The following is a 25,572-nucleotide window of genomic DNA, read 5'->3' as shown; positions in this document are numbered from 1 at the left end:
AGCTCCTAATTCTCACCAGCCGCGGCCTCCTGATGCTGAGGCGAGAGCGGACCGTGCTGTACCAGGTCACCGTATCCGCCGTGCCCTGCTTCACAGGGAACTATTTCTTGGGTGGTGTCCCTGAGGACCAGATACCTGAGAGGTGAGCACAGAGGCAGACAGCCATGTCCTCTCGGGTCGGTTGCAGCAAGGCGTCTGCTGTAATCGGGCTAGCATTCCTACTGGCTAATCTGAGTGTGCATAGATATTCTGGAGGCTGCATTGCAGTTTATATCTATGATGTTGTAGTATGTACTGTAATTCTTGGCTAGAAACTGTGTGTGTGTGTGTGTGCGTGCGTGTGTGTGTGTGTGTGTGTGTGTGTGTGTGTGTAGTCTCAAGCCTCTGTTTCCTAAGCAGGGCTCTGTAAAGGGCTGCTTTAGGAATATTAAGGCCATGAGCAGTCACATAGACCTGAAGAGCATGAAGACGTCAGGGGTCAGCTATGGGTGTCCCAACGACCTGCTGGTGAGAGTTTACCACACACACACCTCAGGGGTCAGCTATGGGTGTACCAATGACCTGCTGGTGAGAGTTCACCACACACACACACACACACATCAGGGGTCAGCTATGGGTGTCCCAACGACCTGCTGGTGAGAGTTCACCACACACACACCTCAGGGGTCAGCTATGGGTGTACCAATGACCTGCTGGTGAGAGTTCACCACACACACACACACACACACACACACTCGTCAGGGGTCAGCTATGGGTGTCCCAACGACCTGCTAGTGAGAGTTCACCACACACACACACACACACATCAGGGGTCAGCTATGGGTGTCCCAACGACCTGCTGGTGAGAGTTCACCACACACACACACACACACACATCAGGGGTCAGCTATGGGTGTCCCAATGACCTGCTGGTGAGAGTTCACCACACACACACACACACACACACACACACACACACACACACACACACACACTCATCAGGGGTCAGCTATGGGTGTCCCAGCGACCTGCTGGTGATCTCGCTGCACATCTACTTGATGTAGTCTTTTCATTACTGTCATCGCTTTGGTTATGGGAATACTATGTCTAGATACAGGGCCTTGGAAAAGTATTCATACCCCCTGAACTTTTCCACATTTCTTCATGTTACACCTACAAACTTTATTGGGATTTTTTGTGATAAATGAACATAAAGTAGCAAGAAATTGTGAAGTGAAAAGAAAATGATTACATGTTTTTCAAATTTTTTAATAAATAAAAATCTGGAAAGTGTGGTATGCATTTGCATTCAGTCCCCTGTACTCTGATACCCCTAAATAACATCCAGTGTGACCAATTGCCTTCAAAGGTCACCAAATTACCAAATAGAGTCCACTTGTGTCTAATTTATTCTCAGCATAACTACAACTGTTTTGTGAAGAGCTCAGGGGTTTGTTAGAGAACAGTAGTGATCAAACAGCATCGTGAAAACCAAGGAACACACCAGACAGGTCAGGGATAAAGTTGTGAAGAAATGTAAAGCATGGTTAGGCTATAAAAAAAATATCCCAAGCTGTGAACATCTCACGGAGCACTGTTCAATCTATCATCTGAAAATGGGAGGAGTATGTCACAACCGCAAACCTACCAAAACATGGCCATCCACCTAAACTGACAGCCCAGGTAAAGAGAGCACTACTTAGAGAAGCAGCCAACAGGCCCATGGTCACTCTGGAGGAGCTGTAGAGATCCACAGCTCAGGTGGGATAATCTGTCCACAGGACAACTATTAGCTGTGTACTCCACAAATCTGGCCTTTATGGAAGAGTAGCAAGAAGAAAGCCATTTTTAAAAGCAAGCCGTATGAAGTCTCGTTTGTAGTTTGCTACAAGCCATGTAGGGGACACAGCAAGCATGTGGAAGAAGGTGCTCTGGTCAGATGAGACCAAAGTTGAACTTTTTGGCACTGAATATCACCCTGAACACACCATCCCCACCTTTAAACGTGGTGGCAGCATCATGCTGTGGGGATGCTTTTCTTCAGCAGAGACAGGGAAGCTGGTCAGAGCTGACGGGAAGATGGATGGAGCTAAATACAGGGCAATCCTGGAGGAAAACCTGTTAGAGGCTGCAAAAGACTTGATACTGGGGCAGAGGTTCACCTTCCAGCAGGACAACGACCATAAACACACACCCAGAGCTACAATGGAATGTTTTAGATCAAAGCACATTCATGTGTTAGAATGGCTCAGTCAAAGTCCAGACCTAAATCCCATTGAGAATCTGTGGCAAGACTTGAAAATTGCTGTTCACAGATGCTCTCCATCCAATCTCACTGAGCTTGGGCTATTTTGCAAAGATAAATAGGCATAAATTTGAGCCTGTGGATGTGCAAAGCTGGTAGAGACGTACCCCAAAAGACTTGCAGCTGTAATTGCTGCGTAAGGTGGTCCCACAAAGTACAGGGGGGTTGAATACAAATACACTTTCCAGATTTTTATTTATTAAAACATTTATAAAAACATGTATCATTTTTCTTTTCACTTCACAATTACTTGCTACTTTGTGTTCGTGTATCACATAAAATCCCAATAAAATACATTTAAGTTTGTAGGTGTAACATGAAAAAATGTGGAAAAGTTTAAGGGTATGAATACTTTTTCAAGGCCCTGTGTGGTGTGTGTGGGTGTGTGTGTGTGATTTTTTTTTTTTATCCTTCCCATATGAAAGTGGAGTTGGTAGAGCATTTGCTTAGAGGTCCAGAGCTGCAACTGAGCCACTGACGTTCTGTCCATCTCTCCTTCCCTCCCTGCTGACCACATCAGGTGGCCCGAGAGGCTCACTTTACAGGGAACAGTTATCTGGACCTGAAGCTGGATGACCTCCCCGACCTCTCCAGTGCGTTCTACGCAGGCCTGGGTTTCCGCACGGCCCAGGAGAACGGACTCCTTCTCCATCATCAGGTTACGGTACGGTGCCACATTACCGTCCACGTGGTGGCTGAGGAGTGTGTGCGTGTGTGCGTGTGTGTGTGTGTGTGTGTGTGTGTGTGTGAAAGAGAAAGTGTGGTTTTATTTTTAAAGCTAACTTAAAGAAAAGTAGGCCCAAGGCAGTAGTTACAGGATTAGGTACAAGATTCTGATTAAAAGTTAATACAAGTATAATACAAGTATATTACAAGTATGTGTACGATTGCGTGTGTACGATTGCAATCCCCACAGAATGGATTGCATCAGGTGGTCTTGGAGGGTGGCAAGGTGATCGTCACAGCTGGCAGTAAGCGGGTCCAGACTCAGAAGGCCTACAACGATGAGAACAGTCACTACGTGACCTTCTACAGCAACGGAAACGGGTATAGCAGAGCACGTGACCTCCCTCATCCCTCTGCACACAGGCCGATTAAGGCCGCCCGCCGTGTGTTTGCGCACATACTGAAATGTGAGTAACGGCACCGCTTCCACCCGGGCGCACAGGCTGCGTGTGTACGTGGACGATGTGCTGGAGACCGGCGGGACCAGTGAGGTGACCAGTACCAGCCGGGCGGCGCTGCAGCCAGGCGAGGTTTATCTCGGCGGGACGCCTCTTCCCGGGGGGGTCGCCAACCTCACTGGCTGCCTGAACAACCTTTTCATCAACAGGTGGGGGGAGGGCATCTGGAAAAAGTTCTGATCTTTGATGAATTTCATGTTTGAGATCTTTGCTCAGCGGTGTATTACGTTCAGGACGACGTCAACCCCAGCCGTGGTGGACCTGATCTCAGCCAGCGAGAACATCAACGTTCCACTGGAGTGTCCTGCTTCAGAGAAGCCCCAGCAGATTCTGGCCTCGGTCCTGCGCCACAGACCTAAGGTAGGTAGAGGGAACAGCCTTGTCGGACAGTCGCGCACGCGCCATGCACTGCTCTTGGCTAGAAACTGTGTGTGTGTGTGTGTGTTCAGAAGAAGCAGAAGAGGCCCAAACTAAGAGGTCGCTCGACCCGTGAGTCCTGCCAGGGGGAGCTGTCCGCCCAGGAGCCTGGCGCCTACCACTTCAGCGGCTCCCACAGCCACGCGAGTTTCGAGTCAGTGCCGGCCAACTTTAGTGTGACGTACGTGCAACATCCGCCCGCTGCCCTCCACACCCGCCTCGCCCCGGCACAAACTGCGCCGAAGCCGTGACGCGCGTTTTCTGTCTCCGCGCGCAGGCCCCACGTCGCCGCGGCCGTGCGCATCGACTCGTCCAGTGGCCTGATCTTCCACGCGGTGGCGAGGGGTGGAGAGGCGGCCGTCGTGCTGTCCGTGTCCGAGGGCCGCCTGAAGCTGCTGGTCGGCGGTGGGAATAGGACCACGGCCGTCATCACTGCCGGCGAATATGACGACGGCCGCTGGCACACAGTGAGGAGGGGCGAGGTTGCAAGACCGGGAGGGGCACACTGGCGCGTGTCGGGAGAATGACCTTTGCCACCTGCCTGTCCTGTCGTCCAGGTGTTCGTGAAGCTGGACGGGAGGAAGGCCAGTCTCGTCGTCGACGGGATCGACAGCCAGAGGAAGAAGGTCTCGTTCTTTGGGGAGAAGACCCCGCTTGCCAGGCCGGTCTACGTCGGCGGTCTCCCCCCTGACCACAGAGCGGCACAGGCACGTTCGCACACCAGCATCTCGCTGGGAAAGAGCTACGCTTCCAAAAGCCACCACACGTGTGTTAGCAGGAACATATTTCTCTCTCTTTCTTTCCAGCCGGGCTTCGTGGGCTGCGTCAGGGATCTGGAGCTGAATAAGGTGCCACTAAGCCCCTCCCACAGCGCAGGGGTGGTGCCCTGTTACCTGGAGCCTCTGCAGCCTGGAGTCTACTTCCCCGGCCGTGGAGGTCACATAGCTGTCGGTGAGCTCCTGACAGTCGTGGCCAGTTCCAGTTCAGACCGCTTCCAGTGTAGCTCCTTACAAAAGCCTGTTTCTCTACGCCCAGTTCGTCTTTTGATTATGAGTGAAACAATTTTTAAAGTCAATGTTCGCAAATTTCCCCGAACGGCCTCTCTTCCATTTTGCTGACTGACGTTAGGCTACGTTAACCTACTTTATCTTTACACAAAACACTCCTGGAGGACAAAAGGGAACGACGAACACTCTGGAGTGCGATGACATTCTCAACTGCTTCAGTGCAAAACCTAAACGCTTCTGTCTCACGCAGAAGGCAGAGGAGACCGTACTGGGGGGAGGTCCGGGCCAATCCGCTGAATTATAGATGAACGGTTACGCAGCATGTGTTTTTATTACGCAGCCTGTTCTGGTCCTTCGCTGTGTATCCATTCAGATATGCCTACTGTGATCTGTCTTAGTGCGTGATGTGTTTTGGTACATGGTGTGTTTTGCCACCTGCCTTTTGTAAAAACCGACACAAAATGGACTGCGCACGTTGGAGATGAAGAACATGAATATGGCCTTTTTTGGCTAAACACAAACGAACTCTGCAGCTGATGAAGAACTGCCAACTCACTTCACAGTAGTTCGAAAGTGGTCCCTTGGAATGCAAAATGTCATTAACATGCACATTTTGCCAGTTCGCAATCATTCACAGATAATACATTACAGGGAGTGAAAAAGAACAACTCTAAACTTCTCACTTTATCCATGAGGGACTGGGTAATACCGTTGGACTATTCAACACCAACCATCTTCTAAAGTCCCGTCTGCTGACACGTTGCCTTTTGGTTCTGTCGCAGCCGAGCCTCTGATGCTGGATCAGGAGGTGAGGCTGGAGCTGGAGGTTCGGCCCGTGTCCGACTCCGGCCTGCTGCTCCACGCCGGGGCGAAGAGACAGCAGCTCAGCCTGTACCTCAGCCACGGTCGGGTGAGTCTCTCCGCCGCCACCACCGCACGGGAGTCGCGGTCCCGCCGCGCAAAGAGAGACCGCTATACTGTGCATGACCAGGGCTTTTCCCGCACGCAGGTCACCGCGGTCGTGAAGAGCGGCGGCAGAGAGTTCCCAGTCTCCCTAACACCGGAGGTCTCGCTATGTGATGGGAACTGGCACAACATCGTTAGTAAGTAATATCGTTAAACGCGCAAAAAGGCTCTCGTCTCGATATCACACTACGGGGATTCGCCCTTACTATGTAAATACACACAACTCCTGCCACAAAAAAGAAGTGCATTTTGTGTAAAAGGCATTCGTATGAGGCTCACCTGAGTGGAAATGTGCAACCATCAGAAATATCTTGGCATTTTGTAGACATAAAGATATTTTAGAATCGAGAACCAATAAAGATCCATTTTGTAATGTTCTTGAGCGTGCCAGAACCGTTCTCCAGGGTGTTCTTGTGGTGTGCAGTTGAGAAGACGTGTGGTGTGATCACGCTACGTGTGGATGCATTAAGCGAACATGGCAAGGGCCCCAGTGAGTGCAAACCCCACAAGGCCGTGACCCTGTATCTAGGCAACATGCCAGGTAGGTCATGTACTTTTTGCTCCGGTCGGTTCTAAATGACCTACAGGAAGGTTCCTGGAACTTCTGAGCTGAAATGTGCCTCGATCCAAGGTCTTGACTAGACGTTCAGTGACCTTTCACACACTCTGGCTAGCTAAATATAGCGGAGAAGTACAAAACGCATGAATATTCACATCACGGTTCTCTCATTGGAGTTATTTTGGTTTTAAACATCTTTAGACTTGATCTGGTATAATTATAAAATAGGCTTTAGCACGTCTAAAACCATGAGGTACTGTGTTGCAACTGGAAAGGAAGTACAAGATATACACGCGTTTATTGCTAGTGAATGTTTATTGTTTGTTTATCGTTTGTGTTTGTAGGTGTGGCGGGAGCGCCCAGCCCCCTGGCGCGCCTCCCTCCCTTTCACGGCTGCGTGAGGAACACCGTAGTGAACGGCAAGTCGGCCGTGCTGTCCAAGCCACTCTCCCTCTCCGGAGCTGTCGGGACTCAGGGATGCCCTGCCATGTAGTTCAGACTACATTACCCACAATCCCTAGCCCACATAGACAAAACTATATAAATCTACAGGTGGTGGTGGTTTTATCTATACAATAGCTAATTTAAACAGATATTTATGTCGATTTGTTAAACATATGTAAAGTTTCAAGAATGGAATTCCCACTGCTAAAAGGTGTGCTAGCGGAACTGTGCCAGTACTGTAAGCTACGTCTGCGAGAGCTGTGGTAGGACAGCGCCGTCAACATTAAGACCTTAGTAAGACGTTTCTTGTAACCGGTGACCAATCGTTTTACTGATTAAAGAACGTGGCACGGCTTCCACGTTCACGGTGGCCCTCACCGTTCGTTCCCGTTATAACTCAGTATTCCTGATGGGAATAACCAGGACATTATGGGACCATTCGTGGGCGAAACTCCGGGCGGATCAAAGTTTAGACGCTGCATTGAAACGTAAAAGAGCTGCAGCTCCTCCCCCCCCCCCATCTCATCATGTCAACACCCTTTACAGAGTTCACTTTTATAGTACAAAAGTCAACGTCGCTGGAGTTTAAAACTCAACACTATTTTCTCACATTTTTTATCAAGTCCCCTAAAAGTATAGTTGTATTTTTAATGGAGAATAAAAGCTCTTTGATACAACTCCCCTGTGTTCCTGAACTGTTGGTGTCCTGACCTTTGGGTCTTCAGAGAGGTGCATTCAAAACAAGTCAGACTGTCAAGAATTTAATTGCACAACACGCTTACAAAACACACAAGCATACTGGTCAGACCTGCAGGGTTTACTAACAGCACCGTGGACACAGCACCTTACGGAAGACATGCTTCACTAATCCAGACTCATGTCCTCGTCTTCGTCCTTCTGCTCTTTGGCGTCGCCCGGGTCGCTCGCCGTCCCGCCGACACCCTCCATGGCCTTGGCAAACGCCTCCACGTCTGCAAGCACAGGGACCGCTCGGAAACGGGAGCAGATCCGGAGAACGTCGACGTGCTACACGCTTTTAACCTAACCGCCAAACCTGCTGGCTGTGTGTGTGCGCACGTGCGTTACCTCCTTTGTTGGCTGCGTCCACTGCCTCAGCAGGCAGGCCGAACTGGTTCATGAGAGGACCGAGCTGCCCTGATGCAAGCGCACTGCTGAACATGCTCATCGCCTGCTCGCACACACACACACACACACACACACACACACACTTTCATTTGCCAAACAGTTTTGCTTTTTCTTTGCAAGCGGTTTCCTGGCGTGTGCCCTGGCGTCACCTGCTGAAACTGTGGCGAGGTGAGCGTGCCCTGGATCTCCTCGGCGCCCTGTGGGAGAGCGTCTCCTACAGGCAGGAATGGGAAAAGTCGCTGCTGCACCTCGGGGTTGGCCAGAATAGGAGCCATGACGTCGGGGGTCAGCACACTCGCCAGGTCCACTGCACAGAGATGGAGGAGTCAGAGGAAAACAAACAAACAAACAAAAAAAATATTTTAAAAAAGTTGTCCTTAGATTATTTCTATTATATCAAAACAATCTAATCCCCCCCCCCCCCCCCCCCCCGTCCACCACTTGATTATCTTTTGAAAGATAATAATAATAATAATAATAATAATAATAAAAAATGAGCAGAATCCCAGTGTCTCTGTCTACTAGACCTGTCTTCCTCTCTCACCTCCCTGGCCTTCCACGGCTGCGGCTGGCACGTTCATGGTGGCCAGGATGCTCTGGAGGTCCCTCAGCTGGATGGGCTGCGTGGGGCTCCCCACTCCGGCAGCCAGGGAGGGGGTCTGAGACGCCGGGGTGGTGGGCGTGACGGTGGGGGACCCCGCAGAGGTCGCGGCGGGCGTCACCGGGGGGGTGGGCGCCTGGGTGGAACCAAGGCGAGCCGATCCGGAAGAGGGCGTGGCCGCTGCCGACGGGCTGCGGGAGCTTTCGGGTACAGAGACGTTTCACGTTACGGTGCGTCCGACACACTCGTAACGAAGAGACTTAAAACGTTACATCGCGAACACACAAGATACCAGACCTTGACGTTGAACTGCTGCTGGTTGGTGCACCACTGCCCAACAGACTGGCCAGCCCTGGACCTGTGAGAGCTCCGAGCCCACCTGCCACACACAGAGTCAAACATCCACCCTGCGTGCGTGCGTTTACTTGAACGTGTAGTGTGGTGTTTGAGGGCGGGTCACTTACCGAGCCCCCCTAGTCCTGTGGGTCCAATCAGCTGCATGAGCTGGTTATGGCTCATGTTTCCCAGAAGGCTCTGCAGGCCGCCCTCTCCTGGGCCGAAGGGAAACAACCCAAAATCCCAGTTGGAAAGCAGTCCCGAAGGTTAGAATATTTTAGCTGAACAAACTCATGAACTGACACCAAATGCGTTCTTGTTTACGCACTACAGTACGGATTAGTTTTATGGCTTGAAGATGAAAATAAGGAATCTGGATTTTCGCACGTGCAAGTCGGCGTTCAGATTCAGCGGCACGGCGCCGGGATTTCTGTCATACAGGGAGGGGCGACGGACGCCAAGCGCAAGCCCGTCTTATGGAGATCTCCCGAGAGAAGCCCCAGAGACTGGACCCTCTGCCTCCTCACCTCCCAGTGCCGAGAGCTCATGGCCACTGCTGCTCCCGCTGCCCTGGGTGCCCGGTACGGGCGGGTTGTTCAGGTACTCGTTCACTTTGCGGCAGTACTCCTCGTCTTTGTCCGCTTTGGGCTCCTAAAACCCACAGGAGGCCGCGGGGTCAGACACACATGGTCGGTGCCAATTATCAGCACGGGGCTCAGAACTACGCTGGCATATTTGAGACAGAAGAACAAATAAACTCAAACCACCGCGATGCAGCCTTCATCTGCGATGTCCTCTTTGTGAGTCTCTACGGGGAGGAGGCGCTCTGACTCGCTCACCTGCATCCAGAAGAAGAGCCGTTTGGAGCCGGCCTTGAACCTGAGCACGTAGACCCGCCCTGTGGTGCACTGGCTCACCCTCTTGAACTCGCAGTCATCAGGGAAAATGATCAGATCCTGGAAACACGAGCAAACACGCTGGCGTCAAACGTGAGCCCGGTGCGCCGGCAACCAATCGCGACCCCCGGCAACATTGCTAAAACCCAGGGGCAGGAAGCCGGGGCCGAAGCGGCCAAACCGACGCAGTACTATGCGCTCGTCGCAATTATCCATCACCCAGTTCGAGTTCTTAAGAGGCTCCTTCAAGTCTTAGCTTTGTATAGTTCCTCATGCAGGACCTGTAGGCAATGACAGCATTTAAGGTTACAGGAAAAGGGTCATCATTCATGTGCGCATTTCTCTGGTACTGACATCATCAACATTTCCTGTGGTTCTGTCCTTCCAACAGAAATGGATGAGAGAGTCATCTGTCTGCTGGATGTAGACCATGCCTTTGCGTTTATCTGGGGTCACCGTGCTGCCCTTTAGGGTCATTTTACCAGCCCGGAACTCAACCAAGTATTTGCTGGACGAGCTGCGCGAGCCTGTCACCAGACTGGGAAAGAGTGCTCCTGATGACATTCTGATTCCTGCAAAACAAAGACGCAAGGAAATGAGCAGAAACCAACGACTCCAAAAGACAACACTTGTTTCACCAAACAGATGCTCATTGTTTATGGCTTACACTACAGATATGAGTGAAAGGAAGCCGAAGAAAGATTCAAACAAGCTTACTATGTGCTAGCGATTACAAGTAAACCAATTCTTTCCGTTTACCACATAAAGAATAAACAACAAAACGCATTTATCTGTATGGCAAGTATATTTCGATACTTGAGTACAATTCCCAAGCAGAAAAACGACTAATCCATCAGAATTTCGATGGCTCAGGACTAGGAGCTCAATTCCAAATCTTCCTCTCAAATCAAAGCGTCAAGGAGTGGATAACGCCAAGCGTCTTTGTGCAGGTACCATCTAGAATGACCACGCAGTCCTGTTCTCCACTACACTGGCTGGAGAGCTGCTACCTTTCCTAACATACTTAACCCAGCTGGCTAGCGCTGTACTAGTCGCTCTGCCTCGGTCCTTAACGCGCAGGGAACCACAAAGAACCCGATAAAAGCCACGCAAGGGCGTTTTGCGAAGCATAATCCAGATTTGAAAGGGGAGGAAAGACCAGCAGACAGAGCTGGTAACCCTAGCCGAGGGAGCTAACTAGCCCCCTGCGTTACTCAGCAAGATCTGCAGGAGAATTTGACCATTTTTCAATCAACCGTACAATTTATTGCTTAAAATCTCAACGTTTCATATGACGAAATACAGCAGAACGACCCCGTCACCTTGACACTATAAAGAAATCAGACATTGAGTTTGCTAGCGTTAGCTACTAGGCTAGCTGACTGGTAACAGTAATGGCTTTTGTTCGCGTTAAAACATTGCGGTGGGGGAACAATAACGGATAACACCCATGTATTATTTCCAATGACCTTTCCACCAAGTTTCCTACCTTCTTTGACAAAACCCGCACTAGAAACGTCCAGACTGCCAGCTTGGAAGTTCAACACAAAAAACGCCTTCCTGCCTCGCCACCTATTGGCCAACGAGCTAACGTCCGATTGGCTACAGGGTTTCTTAAAGGGGACGCGTCTATTAAAGGGGAAGTGAGGAGACTGGAACACGGAAACTGGCTTTGAGGAAACCACCGACTCTGTAGTTTAGGCACACGCAAAAAAGATCATGGAAGTAGAAAAACGATTGTAAATTAATCAAGGATACACTTACCCCAATGTACATTTTATTTTATTTCAAAAGAAATCAACAAGTTTCAACTAGCTAAAATATCTATTAGTATAATTCAATAACATTAGAATGGTAGCTTTTAAATTTTAATGGAAATTATGTCCAAACGCTAATCAACAACTGAAAATAAAATGTTTTAATTTCTCACCAGAAATGTATTTAAATACTATAAAAATACAGCATTGCACAAAATAATAGACTGTGATTACTAAACATGTGCAACATGTGAAACAGAAGGGGCATTTGCACACAAACATGATGTATAGTTAAGAGTAAGGTAAAGCACTTAACTTACAAAATGAATCCACACAATGCCAAATTAAAATATAGATTTTATGTTGAATATTAGTTTTATATTGCTAGTTTTCAAATATTTAAATGTACATTTAAATTTAGGGACAACTAATAATGATGTGAAGTAGTGTAATGAACTGTATGAGTCCCTCAGAGCTTGTGAAAATGCGTTGACATTCTTGTTGACATTTAAGTTCTTTAAATGGTTACACACAGAGGAAAGGAGACTGGTTAAATTGCCAAGCAGACAACAAAACAACAACAATAACAACCACAACAACAACAACAACATCTTTAGACATACTCCGACGAATCTTTAAAGACCCGACACAGAGCACAAGAAACACCAAACAATAAAATTATCAAGTGTTAGTGACTCAATTGTGTATTCAAATCCAGGTAGAGGCTGGGGTCTGAGTGGGGATGGACATGACCTGTTTGGGATAGAATTTAAAAATAAAAAAAAAAACAACACGAAAAAATTCTCTAGCATCCCTGTACTTCGAGAATACTTCCAACATTTTCTCTTGCACACATCATAGCTAGAGTTTCTCAAATTACTATGAGTCAGGTTTGTGTGCCAAGTGAAAGTGGAGCAGGGCTATGAACGGGGGAATTTCCACACAAACGCGGCCAATTGTGGATGCTGAGGCAGGAGCGTGAGCCGTGATGGGTTTCTGCTGGACCACTTACAGAAACAGCTTTTATGGACATGATTCTCTTTTCACCGAGACTGGCTTTTACACACATCTAAAATATACGGTATGACTATAGTTACAGAAGAATACACTGCAACTTGAGCTAGTTGATGAGTTGCATAGATTTTGCCTGCTTTGACGGGTGCACAGTGTGTATGTCTTCATAAATCGTGTTGATCATTTTAAAGAGTGAGTTGATCTGAACTGGAAGTACACAATGTGACATGGTGGACTCCAAACTTAAGTGCCATAGATGGGTGTGAAACCCTGCCATAAAAGGTCTCTATGCAAAGACAACACCACGCTAATGCAACTAAAAGGTACGAGAGGAGTAAAAATGTGGTTTTTCTACTGCCAACAGAGACGCTGTTTGATGGAGAACGGTCACAAAAATGGTCTACTTTCTACAATACTATATAATCCTTAGAAACCACTTTCACCTTTGGTAACCCACCAAAATGAAAGAAAAGAAAAAAAGGTAGCATTTTAAAGAGAATATGCATCGTCATAATTTGTTGACTCCATAAACCCTTTTCTTCCCTTTGGGTTCTGCAAGGTGTCAAGGCCGATACACCGTACCTACGGGAGAAGACGGAATGGCTTTACATAAACGGACACACAAACACGTGCGCCGAACAAGTATTCCTTATCACAATTCATTATTATTAAGCGACATGGATTCTTTCGACCTTGACTACTGTAATTGTTGGCTGCTTGAGGCAGCCTGGTCCTATCCAGCGTGAAGAGAGGCGTTCAGTGTTGGTTGCGGTTGCTGTGTGCGTGCGCTAGCCCCTTCGCCACGAGCTACACGCCAACGAGAGACAGAAGTGCGAGTGTGTGTGAGTGAGCGAGAGGGTCCGCTGGTTTCAGGAATACATCTGAAGGAATGAACCACGCAGAAAGGGGGTTCGAGTTGTAAGGTGGGGGGGGGGCGTTCTATGAGTCGCATTCATCTCCTCTTCTATGTTTCAGGTGTGCGTTTATGAAAAACAAGTGGACTGAAGTGTTGCAGTGCAATGAATACCAGTGCTTCTGCAGATAAACCCCTCCCCCATCGATTTCATAAAGGAAACAGAGCCGCCCCCCCCCAAAAAAGCCAAAATGACTCAGCGTCGCGATTCTCTGCTGCCCCATTTCCCACTTGCATCAGAAACGCAACTCACTGAAACGAGCGCTCAGATTCCTGCTCTCTCTGCAGGCTGGGCTACCGACCCACTGTGGTACGTTTCTGCGCTGTGAGGAAGGAGCCGGAGCTTGTCTGGCACGTGGCGGGCGGTGGCCGAGAAGCGGCTAGCGGCACTACATCGGTTGCAGGAGAACATAAGGTGGGACGCTTGGCAGAAGGGTGCTGGGAGGGCGGGGCTGAGGTAGGAGGCGCGGCCACTCCGGTATGCTGGCCCGCCCCCTCCCATCAGTAGATGTCGGGAGAGTCTGTGTATTTCCTATCAAAGTAACCACCGGTGTAGAGCCAGTCCTGCGATCCCGTGAAAGGGTTCACGCCCAACTCAAACCACCTACAGCGGATCGACACAGACAAGAAAAGCTCCAAAATAAACGTAGAAAAACTGAGGATATTCAAACATGTACAGACCTTAAAAGGACAATCTTGAGTTTATAAATGTCAAATCAGCTAATCAGCAGTTAGATCAGAATTCTTCATGTTATTGTACATGCAACCTTTATTTCCCTTCCCCAAGTGAGAGGCCCGCTTCAAATGCAGCAGTTCTCTTTTAAAACGTCTATTTCCCCTTTCCAGATTAATGAATAATCCAGATTATATGTATGGCTGGAGAGATCCACAGATTTACTGGTTTAAGAAAGTTAGCTGTATTTATAAGAACGGAATATGCGTTAAGTGTGAAGTTAGACGCATGATCCAAATCCTGAACTTTGGCAGTCCCACTGTAAACCTGGAAGTGTGCTGGGGTCTTACCTCGTGGACCACTCCTCATTATCCTTGGCCCTCTCTTTACGAGCTGCTCTCTGTTTCTCCTCTAGCCTCTCCTTTTGTTTGCTGGCCTCATCTACACACACACACACACACACACACACACACACACACACACACACACACACACACACACACACACACACACACACACACACACACACACACACACACACACACACACACATCATGGGCTGCCTTTTTGTTGGTGGACAGCAGATGGTGCTGAGTATTGATTAGGACTTTGGGAGCAAGGAGCACCGTTACCCATGTCTCCCATCTCCATGGCTCTGATGTCGGGCCGTAGGCGGCAGTCCGTTGGAGCCAGAACTCCCTCCATGCCAGGCTCCAACTCATTCAGTCCGATCGCAAAGTTAGTGAAGTTATACATCTGCCAAGGAAATCAGGGACATAATTTTCTCAAAATCAATAGTATTGGAGTGTGTGTGTGTGTGTGTGTGTGTGTGTGTGTGTGTGTGTGTGTGTGCGTGTGTGTATATACCTCTGTTGAATTAGGAGGTCTAGATGCAACTCTCCACAGCAGAGTGCTGCCAGGAATCACAGCCACGGTTTCCTGAACCTCCGGCATGTCGTCTGCGTCCTCGTTCTCTGCGACGTCTGTCTCTTCCTACACGCGCACACACACACACACACACACACACACGCGCACATACACACACATACATACACACACACACACACACACACACACACACACACACACACACACACACACACACACACACACACACACACACACACACGACATCAAAAACAGTCATACTACGTTTCCCACAGTAACACCTTCAGAACATATATTAAATGGCTTTTTTTCCTCTGCTAGCAACAGTGTGGTGGTATGTATGATGCTTCAGATTAGGCACTACACCTCTGGCCAAGGCTGGGTGTATACAAAAGTGGTCCTCTGGACTACATTACCCATAATTCATTCTAAAAGAGACAAGGTCGGATTCCTGAAGTCATGGTGTGAGTAGCGTGGTCTGAGATCTCATCACAGAGGATCAGGACTTTCTACCCCATTTAAAGTCCACTCACAACCAAGAAAGCCAGTAGGTGCAGTTTCCCTGCCCGCTGCACTAACAGTTTGGGCCATTTAAAGTGTTAAAATGCTATCTAAACCTATATGTGAAAGGACCTTTGAAAAGAACAGGCGCATGGGGGACAGTCCGGAGGGACGATGGGCGCTTCGTTCTGCTCCACCTGCTCACCGTTTTCTGTTTCCTGGAGTCGGCTGCTCCCTTCCTGTCGTTCTTGCGATGGGACTCGTACACCTGCGGGTCCACACTCCACATGCACTCTGTCCATTTGCCATAGATCACACAGCGCTTCTTCTTACTGCCCCCCCACCCCCGACACACACACAAAATAAAACAGGGAAAGAACATCCAGTGAGATGGTTGAGACATTTACCCTCTTAAGGGGCATCAACATTGTTGCTCAGAGATTCAGTTCATTAAACAGTAGTTTTCCCTCAGTTTTCCCTCAGTTTTCCCTCTGGTCCTATGGCAATGTTTCTATTGTGATTCATGGGATCTCCAGTCTCCAACTGTTCTAGGACAGGTAATCCCACAGTACTACTGACTAAAGCGTTCCCTCCTGTTCAGAGCATTACTCTTTGCTTTTAGCGTCTAGCTGATGTACTGGACATGCACCACAAGACATGCACACAGACAGCGGGGGAGCACTACGACGGACTGGATGAACTGCTGTTTATCTAATGCAGCACTTAACTGAACTGAACAGAACAGTAGCAGGCAGCTGTTTGATGCTGTTAATGTCACTGCAGTGCTGTTAGCATGCTGTTAGCAAATGACTGACAGGGACACACTTCAGGACCAACATGAGGCACTGCACCATGGTAGGGACTCAGGGTCAAGGGTTAGAGCTCAAGGGTGCAGAGAGGAGACTTACCACTTGTCCTGGATGTAGCCCTCCACTCTGTGTAGCTCTTTACCGAACATGCCGCAGGGTTTGAAGTTCAGCACACACTTATCTCCAGTGCTGGGCCAGACACAGCAAACAAGACACGTGCGGCATTAGGCCCACATTACAACTCCTGTACAAATACGCTTATCTGTCCTGTGACAGCCTAACACTCAGGGAGAGTGTCACACGTTACAGTGTGGATTTATCTGGTTGGTGCTAGGACAGAACTCGGTTGGGTACTTTCATCAGCCATCTTTCAAACCCCCCCCCCCCCCAAAAAAAAGCTCACTGGTGTATTGTAGCTTCAGCAAATAAACGCGATCAATTAATCTTTATTTTAAGTTTACCTGTGGTTGACTATCTCGACCGTGCCATATTGCTCAATCCACAATTTGCCCACAATGACATTGTGTACACAGCAGAGGGGGTTTGTCCATGTGTATGCCTCTTTGTGCCTGGAATTAACACACACACACACACACACACACACACACACACACACACACACACACACACACACACACACACACACACACACACACACACACACACACACACACACACACACACACACACACACACACACACACACAAGCAGTTACCCAGTTACCCAGCAACCACAGAGCCCTTCAGTATGATAGCACATCACGATATCCTGACTCATCCAGGAAAAGGACCACTCAAAAAACTCAGAAAAACCTTTAAAAAACCCAAAACAAAACAAAACACATCCACGGACACATACCTGCACCCGCATGCGCACACACAGTCCATAGATGAACAGTGAAATATTACGGAAAGTCTGCTACCCACTCACCCCACCGCATACACAGAATGGGACTCACTTGAGGAGCTCTAACGTGATGGTTCCTTTGGGTTCTGCTTCTACACTCTTGCCCCAGAACTTGAGCTTGGGGTATATGGAGCCATGGAACACGAAGTCCTGTGCGAGGCCTTCAGCGTGGAACGCACTGATGGGCGGGTGGTGACTCACCTGCTCCGAGACCAGCCGGAAGCCCTGATCCTCCCTGAGAGAGAGAGAAAGAGAAAGAGAAAGAGAAATAGAGAGAGAGGCAGGCACAGAGACAGAAAGAAGAAGGGGAAGATAAAGGAAGCAAGGAAGGAAGGAAGAGGTATTGCATTAGTTATGTTTCTTTACAGCTCAGAAACCTCAAAATAACGTATCGCTCAATCAAGGCAGGAACCTGTTCTAGCTTATTGTGAAGCAAAAAAGTGTCTGCATTACGACGTCCGAGGACCGTGGCTGGAGCAGGTCAGCAGAAGATCTAATATCACTCCCTGACCAGAGGCCACTTCTAAAGATCCTAAGATTGTATACGTACAAACACCAGCCAAGGAGGGGCCTATACAGTGCTCAGGAAGGAGGCGGAGCTTGTTATGGGTTTGTGTTTACCGTAGGAGCTCGTAGGTCTCTCCTAAGAGAGGGTTGAACGGCTTTCCAGTTCTGTCCCACTGAGAGGCCACAGCAGACACGGCAAAGGCAGCTACCGCCTGAGAGAGAGAGGGAGGGAGAGAGAGCGAGTGTCAACACAGGCTAGAAACGAACACAAACATCCACAGCCTCATATGGCCAGGGCCGTGTGTGCAGGCTGTGCAGAACCTCTCCATCCTCCACAGCTGTGTGTGTGTACCTGCATCCTCTCTATGGATTCGGCCTGTGCACAGGCCTTGTGGACTAGGTACGTGTGCTCCATGTACTCGCTGATCCTCTGCAGGAAGCTCAGCGGCTCGTTGAATACGATAGGCATGGTGATCTTAGACAGCTCCTGTGCCCCCGCCCCACACACACACACACGCGCGCAGGGGTCACAACCACGACGGCTGGCCGGTATGCTGAGCAAGCAAGAATAAGCAAGCCGGCGGTTCTGGCGGCCTCACCAGCCCAATGCATTTCTTCAGGATGCTCCATACGCTGAAGTTGTTGCGGGAGAACATGGGAGCTGGAAGGGCCGACCTGGGCGGGGGGGGGGGGCGACCACACACGACAGGGCAACATTAGCGAGGGGGGGCAAAAGCCGCTCCTGAGACCTTGTCACAGACAACCAGCATTCTACACGCTGATGGTTCAATACAGTCAAGGAATTTCTGTCTAGGTTTTGTTCTTAGAGGTCAGGGTGGAGTGTGGGACAGAGGGAGATAGACACAGAGAGACACAGAGAGAGACACAGAGAGAGACACAGAGAGAGAGAGAGAGAGAGAGAGAAACCTTGAGTGCAGGAATCTGACCATACCGGCGTTTCCTGATTCCGTTCTCCTGCGTTATGGTACCATTGTTTTTTTCTGTGCTGTCACCCACCATAGCATCTTTGAAACTGGCCTCCGAGGTGCCTTCACATGACTCGTCTGAATCCAAGCCTGTCACACACACACAACGAATGCAAATCAGCCCCACCACCGTAAAATAATAAGGCTACAGCACAAATGATATAGCTCTGTTTGTTGCCCTCTCTCTCGCACTCACTCACTCACACGCACACAAATACACGTTCACACACACGAACACTCGCAGTCTAAAAGTACGATTCTGGTAGTCTGCGCAGAAACTAATTACAGCTGAAAGTCTTGCAATGCTTTAGAGGGCTCCCGGAGATGACGATGAGACTTTTTACAATATCAGTCAGACTTCTGATCAAACGACCCCCCCTCCACCCGTGCAGCCAAAGGAGTGATGCCCTAATTAGCGTCTTGTAGTACCACACGTATCTCAGCGAAAGAGCTCCAGCCTCAAAACAATCCAGCCAAAATCTATTTAAAACCGCTAAAGCTGGGGCCTCGGTGTGACTTGAAACGGGGGCGACCTTCTCCACGTCATCTCCGCCTTTTGCCTGCGAGCGTCACCCGACTGCCGCGGTGAGCTCGTCAACGTTCGGTGGTTTTGGCCACCGGCGAGCGCGTTTATTTATTATTCATCCATCATCTTTTTTACCGGGTCTCAGCTGGCGGCACGCGGCGATGACGGGAGCCGTCAGCCCGGGCCGCCTGCTGCATTATTAAGGTCGCGGGCAAGAAGGAAGGTAAGACGACACCCCGGGACCTGGCTGTTGTCCTTCCCGACCCATGACAAACGCGCCGGCACGCGGGGCAGCTGGGAAGGGGCTGCAGCAGCGGCAAGGCTGGAGCAGGAGAGCGGAGCGAGCCCCCGAGGGCGCAAAAGTGTACCGCTGAGGTGACGAGGCTCCGCTTTGAGCGGAGGCGGTTTCGATTTGGCAGCGGCGCGCCCTCTGCGCGTGTCGTAGGTTCCGTCTTGCTTTTGGTGGCCAACAGTTGTCATTTTGGGGACTTACGCGAACATCACCATACTTACATCATTAAGCCCTCCATTTCCAGGCCCCTGGTGCTGGGGTTTAGACAGGCTCCGGACACCAGGAGCCCCCATCTGGATGTTGCTCACCTGTGACGGCGTCGTAGAACTCGTCCTCATTGTTCATTGTAGAGTGCGAGTCCATGCGAGTCCCCTAGAACATGGTTCCCTGGACGGAGATGGTCTGCACCGATGCCACTGCAGTTACACCTGCGCACGCACACACAAACAGGAGGCGGGGTTTTAACACGCAGACACACGAGCGCCTCGCTACATGCAAAAGCGCACGGCACGGGCACAAAAAAAAGAAGGAAGGGGCTTTTACACACTGAAGCGTGAATGCTAGTCTGCAGTTTCGACGTGGCCTGCCAGCAAGCGCCGGTGCAGCCGCTTCTGTGCCTTCCGCAGTTTCTGCTCCCAAACGTCTCTCTTACTGGTGACATGGCAACTATCAGCACCCTGCACTCATACAGGTATGCTGGAACACCCTTAATGGAGGAGTGAACTTTGGACCCCATTACTAGCCAGTAGAGAACCTGCCCACAGCCGATAGGCAGATAAGTTAACACCAGCAAAGACCAGAGGCTGCAGCATGCCACACCTCTGAGTACAGCCAGCATCCCGTAATCAAACCAGGCTTCTGCTGAGGGGGGTGCTTCTACTGAGGAAAACAAGTAACACGGAAGGATGGTGGGGAGGGGGGGGATTATATCTCGTTAAGCACAAGCCATTAAATTCAATTAATTTTTATTATTACTAGGCCTATATTTAACTCGAGTTTCTTGATTTTTTTTTTTTTAGCAAGGAAAGAGTAGATGATCTCTGATTACAAGATGTTTACACGTACACTGTGACTGGGGCTTGTTTCCTGTTATTAGCCAAAAAAAAAAAACAAACTCTCATTTATCCAATGAGTATATTTTTAAGAGAACAACAAAAAAAGAAAAGAATTAAGACATAAAATATAACAGACGAAGTAATACCGCAATCCTATAAATAACGAGTGCACCAATAAAAACTGTCGAAGGCAGAAATGTTTTATCAGTGCATGTCCATCGTTTAAACCTTCTTCACTGGGGCACAGAAACGAAAATTACTTCTCAAGTGGATGACAACATTTGCTTCTAATGAGAAACCCATGAGATAGAGCAAGGTCGACATGAGGCAAATGTAATTCAGCTCATCATATTCAATAAGCCTCCAGAGCTGGGCTGTAAGATTGACTCTGTCGGCTTGGAAAACGCATGGACCCGAGGCCTGCAGGGCTTTGGCTGGGCTAATGTGAGCTCTGAAGTACAATAGGTCTATAGGCCAGGCAAAGGTGTGCCCTAAAGCACAGCAGATAAAGGCACCGAGTCATAGCAAATAAAAGTCTTATTATGCAAAGGAAGATTAGAACTTATAAGCAGGTTGCATAACCACATATTAGCATGGCTGTTTTTATGATGAGTTTTATCTAGCATGTAAACGCCTCGGTTGAGGCCCTCGAAGTAAAAACAAATGGGGCCAAAGATCTAGACAAATTATTACGCTATATTAGAAATGAAAAACACAAAAATAAGCTAAAATAAGATCAAATGCATATGGCGCCTCAGGAAAAGCAAAGGGGCGACAAAATCATTATTCATGTCAACATTGTAAGATGAAAGTGTAGCGAGTACTATTAAAAGCACCTTTATCTGAGTAAGCCCACTGAACATTTAGCAATTAGGCCCATGCAACCCCACTGGCCCACAGATTCTGAGAGGCCTAACCAGTGATGGTGCTGTAAAGGACGTCACCCCGCACACATCGCGATCCAGCTGCCTTCTCTGCCACCCTCCTGCAGGTGCTGCACTTGTGAGCAGAAGCAACACAAGAGAGGAGCACAAATCAAAGAGCACATGGCCGTGACCTCCTCCAACACTCCTCCGCTACGGCTGCAGAACTTCCTCTGACCACTCAAGAGCACTTCGTTAAAGTACCAGTTAGCAAACAGGCAACAACCTACACTGTTTATATTGTGCGCGCGATATGCTTCATAAGCTCCGAACGTACCCGATAGCAACTTAAGAAAAGTTATTTATTTATCTTTTTAAGTGTGTAAAGGGTGGTTAGTCAGGACAGGAGTGGCTGCATTGTCTGCAGGGTCTCGGCGTGGGCAACGGGCAGCAGTGTTTTGAACAGGAGCCTGTCCAGAGGGACAGGTAACTTTGATGAACCGTGCAAAAACAACAATGGATTAGACTGCACGCACGCCAGACCAGGGTCAAACACGGGCCCTAATGAAATATTTGCATTTGATTATTTAGCCATACCGCAAGCTATTTGAACTAACTAAAGAGGCTCGTCCAAATAACTTAATTATTTGAAATGACTTCCTGGATAAATTGATTTCATTTGAAGTTTGTTTTTGTTTTTTTAAAGTGCAATTCTTGTGCTGTGGTTCTTGAACCTGTGGTACTTGAGCGGTGTGAAATACAGCTGTCTGTTCAGACTGTAACATGGCTGGCTGTGGGATTTGGAGTTAGTTCAGATTGCCGGGGCCTATGCCAGTGGACATTCAGTGCGAGACTTTTTGCACTTGTTGCCAATATTGGAACATTCAATCATCCTACTTGTTTTCAATCATAAGATGGTGCATTCTGTTCGTAAGCCAGGAGAACCCAAATCAAATCGAAGAACACTGCCAAAAAATGAAAGGGGTCAGTAAAAGTGTTGATATCCGTACTGTTTTTGAAATGGTTACTGACTGTGGGCAAGGGCTGAACACGGTCACTGTCTCAGCAACATTAGACCATTCCCTGTATTACGGGACTGTTGAAACACCGTGAACTTCTCACTGAAGTGCAAGCGGGCTGACGGATAACGGGAGCAGTTGCTAAGCATTTGTTAAGATGGAATTATGTTAAAATAATTTCAGAACCTGAAATGCTTGGAAATGGTTTTTGCAGTGTGTTGTCACGAGATTAAGAGGATCAGCTGAGGGATAAAGAGTGTAATCGGTTACCAAGAGGCTCGCGTTACAGAGAGGCTTAACACCTGTGCCAGAAATCCTTTATCCTGAATGGCCTCAGTTTTAGACCCTCGCAGCAACCACTGAAATTCACCAGCCTGCCTTATTTTCATCATTTACAAGCAAAGTAATGAATGACGTGCCAAGAACACTGAAGATTCCCAAGATTCTCGTCCTGAACTCTGGAATCCTGAAATCTATTAATCCAACGGTAAAGGTTATGACACCATCCTAGAGTATGCAATATCAAAACCTTAATAACTGCTTCTTTCAAGGATTGTTCTTTCTTTGTTATTGTTCTTTCAAGGATCTGATCCTCAGCTGAGTTTCCATGCCATTTAAAAAAAAATGTTCTCTTCCAAAGTATGCCAGTTACAAAACGCTCAAAGTTGTGAGGTAACTATTGTGCAAAATACGACACACATGCCGTCCCAGAGTCGGCAGAACTTCCATGGTGAAGTCGGCATCTGCTACAGTTTCAGCAGAACATAAAAGGTGATTTAAAAATCACTCTCCACAGAAACCAAAATTGTCTAGGGCTATTAGATTTGTCACATGAAAGTGACAGATCTGTGCCTGAAGCACACATCCTCTTTTGCCACAAACGGATATTCAAGCTCAAGGGTCTAATTAAACCAGGCCACATCATAGCTCAAATTCTGACCCAGAGAGAGCAAACATAACATGCCTCTGTGTGTGTGTGTGTGTGTGTGAGAGCCATTTCTACAAAGCCAGCTATGACGGGTGACAGTTTGGCTCATTCTTTGTTTTATTACCTTGCTTTTGTGAGGGTGTCTACCTTGCTTTTAGGGCCTCTGAAATAAACAGCAAGTTAAGGACAATTAAGGGCTTAAGGATGATTAGGGATCAGGCCTAAATGTCATTCATCTAGTGAACACAAGCCAGGAAACCTAAAAAAGTGTGCCCTTTGCAGGTGAACAATGTGAATGAACTATGAAATAGAGGCAAGTAAATGGGGAATAGGTCACGAGAGTGTGTCCTGGTTAGGAGCAAAGGTCAAGCATGTCCTGTCAACTGCACAACTACTGTAGGCAAATGAAGGGAACTTGAGTAAAAAGCACCACTCTTTCACACAGTCCCTGGCTGACACCTGCTACTGAGTAGCACCTAGCATTTCACACACTGTCATTTCACATACACAAGTATGCCATCACACAAATCAAGCTTGGGAGAGGCACAAACGCCTGACAAAGCACAGAATGAATCAGCAGGTAAAGGATAAATATCTCAAAACACTGACAAACACACAATCAACTTTCACATACATTTTAACAGTGGCATACCGTAGCTCCTAATAGGAATGTGTGTTAATGGTTAAGGTGCAGATTCAAAGCAGCCTGCCTGTCAGGTAGTAGTATACCTCACTTCAGCACTACTTATTGTATTTAGCTGATGCTTTGGATAAAAGCGACTTACAATTATGACTGAGTACAACTTGAGCAAGCGAGGGTGAAGGGTCTTACTCAGGGGCACAACAGTGGCAACTTGACAGTGGTGGGGTTTGAACTAACAACCTTCCGATTACAAGTCGAGCACCTTAACCACAGAGCTACCACTACAGAACTGCAAGTCTTACTATCCGTCAACGAGTGTGTCAAACCAACGATGAACATTGACGAATGCTTGGACACTTCAGTATGTAACAGAAGTAACGCAAACCTGCCAAAGACACAAAATCCGCCACCAAGTAAACCGTGTCCATGCTTTGCTTTTAACGGAATATCAGGCTACTCGCGCACTGTTCATTCTTCAAAACTGCTTGTACAAAGACTTTTTCCACAGACTTTAACAGCCCAACCTGTGGTTACTTCAATATCTAACACTGTTCCTGTCCAAAAGAACACGGCCTTCCTGGCACTGCCATATGGAAACTCCCCATAGCTATACTTGTTAACTTTAGAGAACTTGCTAAAGTGTCCGTTTTTCCTCCTATTTCGTGTGCGTTTTTAGACTGAATGCGAGCGATGAAGTTTCACTCACTTGCACAACCCGCCTAATGTCACCACAGTTCTGCTACCGTTAGCCCGTCGGCTAGTTAGTCCTCACGGCTACCTGAGCGCAGCACAGTCCGCTCAAGTCACCGAGCAAGGACAGATATTAATCATAGTTTCGTAATTCCGGGAATATAATTTTCAAACTTACGAATTACGAGACCCGGGCTACATTCTCGGCTCCATCTGAAACCGTCTTTAGTTGCTCCGGGCGTGAGGGCTGAGCACAGACACTGCAACAGCGACGCCGAGCTGAATGTCTTAGCACGCCAGCTAACCAGCTAAGAAAACGTCAGAATCAGGTCACAGTTCTCTGGAGGCTTATACTCGGAGGGGGGGAGGGCAAAAAACGTTGTATTCAGTTAAATATTCTATACGTCCTAATAAAGCAAGACGCGCATATATTTACCTACCTGTGATGATCCGTGCACTGAAGGCTGAGAGATCTGATACAGAGGCGGAAGCGACTGTCAGGGACGGGTTGATTGACACGGACGTCGGCCAATCGGATTTAAGGGATGGTGTCGCCTGACGTGATTCCAGTCTACGTCAGTAAAGCGGTGTTGTAATGGCCCCACATGTAAATACATAGAGAGAGATGTCCAGAAGGGTAGTAAAGGATAGGGTTTAGAGGGAAACAACGTGTCAGGCAAAGGTCCTTCTTCAGCTGTGCAACCAAAGTGCTTTTCAGTTGAACCTTTCTGTACTTTACTACAATACCTCTCTTACTACAG

The 25,572-nt window shown here is 48.3% G+C and overlaps 3 protein-coding genes across 15 annotated transcripts in view; 1 reads left to right on the top strand and 2 right to left on the bottom strand.

The window, feature by feature from the left end:
• The window catches only part of lama5 (laminin, alpha 5), a 53,769-nt gene extending 46,231 nt beyond the window's left edge, over positions 1-7,538 (top strand). For all 5 annotated transcript variants that reach the window (XM_035522298.2, XM_035522297.2, XM_081707255.1 and 2 more), the window contains 14 exons: positions 1-142; positions 375-507; positions 2,805-2,948; positions 3,201-3,331; positions 3,453-3,617; positions 3,702-3,828; positions 3,918-4,066; positions 4,163-4,352; positions 4,443-4,592; positions 4,692-4,836; positions 5,675-5,802; positions 5,902-5,995; positions 6,283-6,399; positions 6,762-7,538. The exon at positions 1-142 is cut by the window's left edge and continues 4 nt beyond it. In XM_035522298.2, coding sequence (XP_035378191.2) covers positions 1-142; positions 375-507; positions 2,805-2,948; positions 3,201-3,331; positions 3,453-3,617; positions 3,702-3,828; positions 3,918-4,066; positions 4,163-4,352; positions 4,443-4,592; positions 4,692-4,836; positions 5,675-5,802; positions 5,902-5,995; positions 6,283-6,399; positions 6,762-6,910 — 1,964 coding nt within the window. In that variant the 3' untranslated portion in view covers positions 6,911-7,538. The remainder of the gene's footprint in view (positions 143-374; positions 508-2,804; positions 2,949-3,200; positions 3,332-3,452; positions 3,618-3,701; positions 3,829-3,917; positions 4,067-4,162; positions 4,353-4,442; positions 4,593-4,691; positions 4,837-5,674; positions 5,803-5,901; positions 5,996-6,282; positions 6,400-6,761) is intronic.
• Positions 6,763-11,441, bottom strand: adrm1 (ADRM1 26S proteasome ubiquitin receptor). Of its 3 annotated transcripts, none has more exons than XM_035522300.2 (11): positions 11,330-11,441; positions 10,195-10,412; positions 9,784-9,900; positions 9,472-9,595; positions 9,073-9,159; positions 8,906-8,987; positions 8,552-8,808; positions 8,157-8,314; positions 7,948-8,050; positions 7,706-7,832; positions 6,763-6,899 (listed from the first exon to the last, which is right to left on the bottom strand). In XM_035522300.2, the coding sequence occupies exons 2-10, from the start codon at positions 10,402-10,404 to the stop codon at positions 7,726-7,728; spliced, it is 1,245 nt and encodes a 414-aa protein (XP_035378193.1). In that variant the 5' UTR covers positions 10,405-10,412; positions 11,330-11,441; the 3' UTR covers positions 6,763-6,899; positions 7,706-7,725. The 3 variants fall into 3 exon arrangements, with proteins under 3 accessions (XP_035378193.1, XP_081563386.1, XP_026864204.2); XM_081707260.1 differs by having other exon boundaries at positions 7,711-7,832; XM_027008403.3 differs by lacking the exon at positions 6,763-6,899 and having other exon boundaries at positions 7,610-7,832.
• A 163-nt stretch (positions 11,442-11,604) lies between these two features.
• On the bottom strand, positions 11,605-25,396 carry osbpl2b (oxysterol binding protein-like 2b). 7 transcript variants are annotated; one of them, XM_081707258.1, is made up of 15 exons: positions 25,252-25,349; positions 24,990-25,119; positions 19,922-20,041; positions 18,827-18,885; positions 18,409-18,484; positions 18,162-18,296; positions 17,924-18,021; positions 17,355-17,537; positions 16,857-16,964; positions 16,495-16,584; positions 15,792-15,918; positions 15,065-15,190; positions 14,830-14,953; positions 14,548-14,638; positions 11,605-13,193 (listed from the first exon to the last, which is right to left on the bottom strand). In XM_081707258.1, exons 3-15 carry the CDS (start codon positions 19,949-19,951, stop codon positions 13,019-13,021), a joined length of 1,422 nt encoding a protein of 473 aa, XP_081563384.1. In that variant the 5' UTR covers positions 19,952-20,041; positions 24,990-25,119; positions 25,252-25,349; the 3' UTR covers positions 11,605-13,018. The 7 variants fall into 7 exon arrangements, with proteins under 7 accessions (XP_081563384.1, XP_035378483.1, XP_035378482.1 ...); XM_035522590.2 differs by having other exon boundaries at positions 18,762-18,885; positions 25,252-25,348; XM_035522589.2 differs by lacking the exon at positions 24,990-25,119 and having other exon boundaries at positions 18,762-18,885; positions 25,252-25,396.
• Positions 25,397-25,572: the final 176 nt, after the last annotated feature.

This window comes from Electrophorus electricus, chromosome 24, assembly GCF_041902795.1.
Source record: "Electrophorus electricus isolate QZ-2024a chromosome 24, ASM4190279v1, whole genome shotgun sequence".
In the NCBI taxonomy this organism is placed as follows: Eukaryota; Metazoa; Chordata; class Actinopteri; order Gymnotiformes; family Gymnotidae; genus Electrophorus; species Electrophorus electricus.
This window is presented reverse-complemented; position numbering and strand designations above follow the sequence as displayed.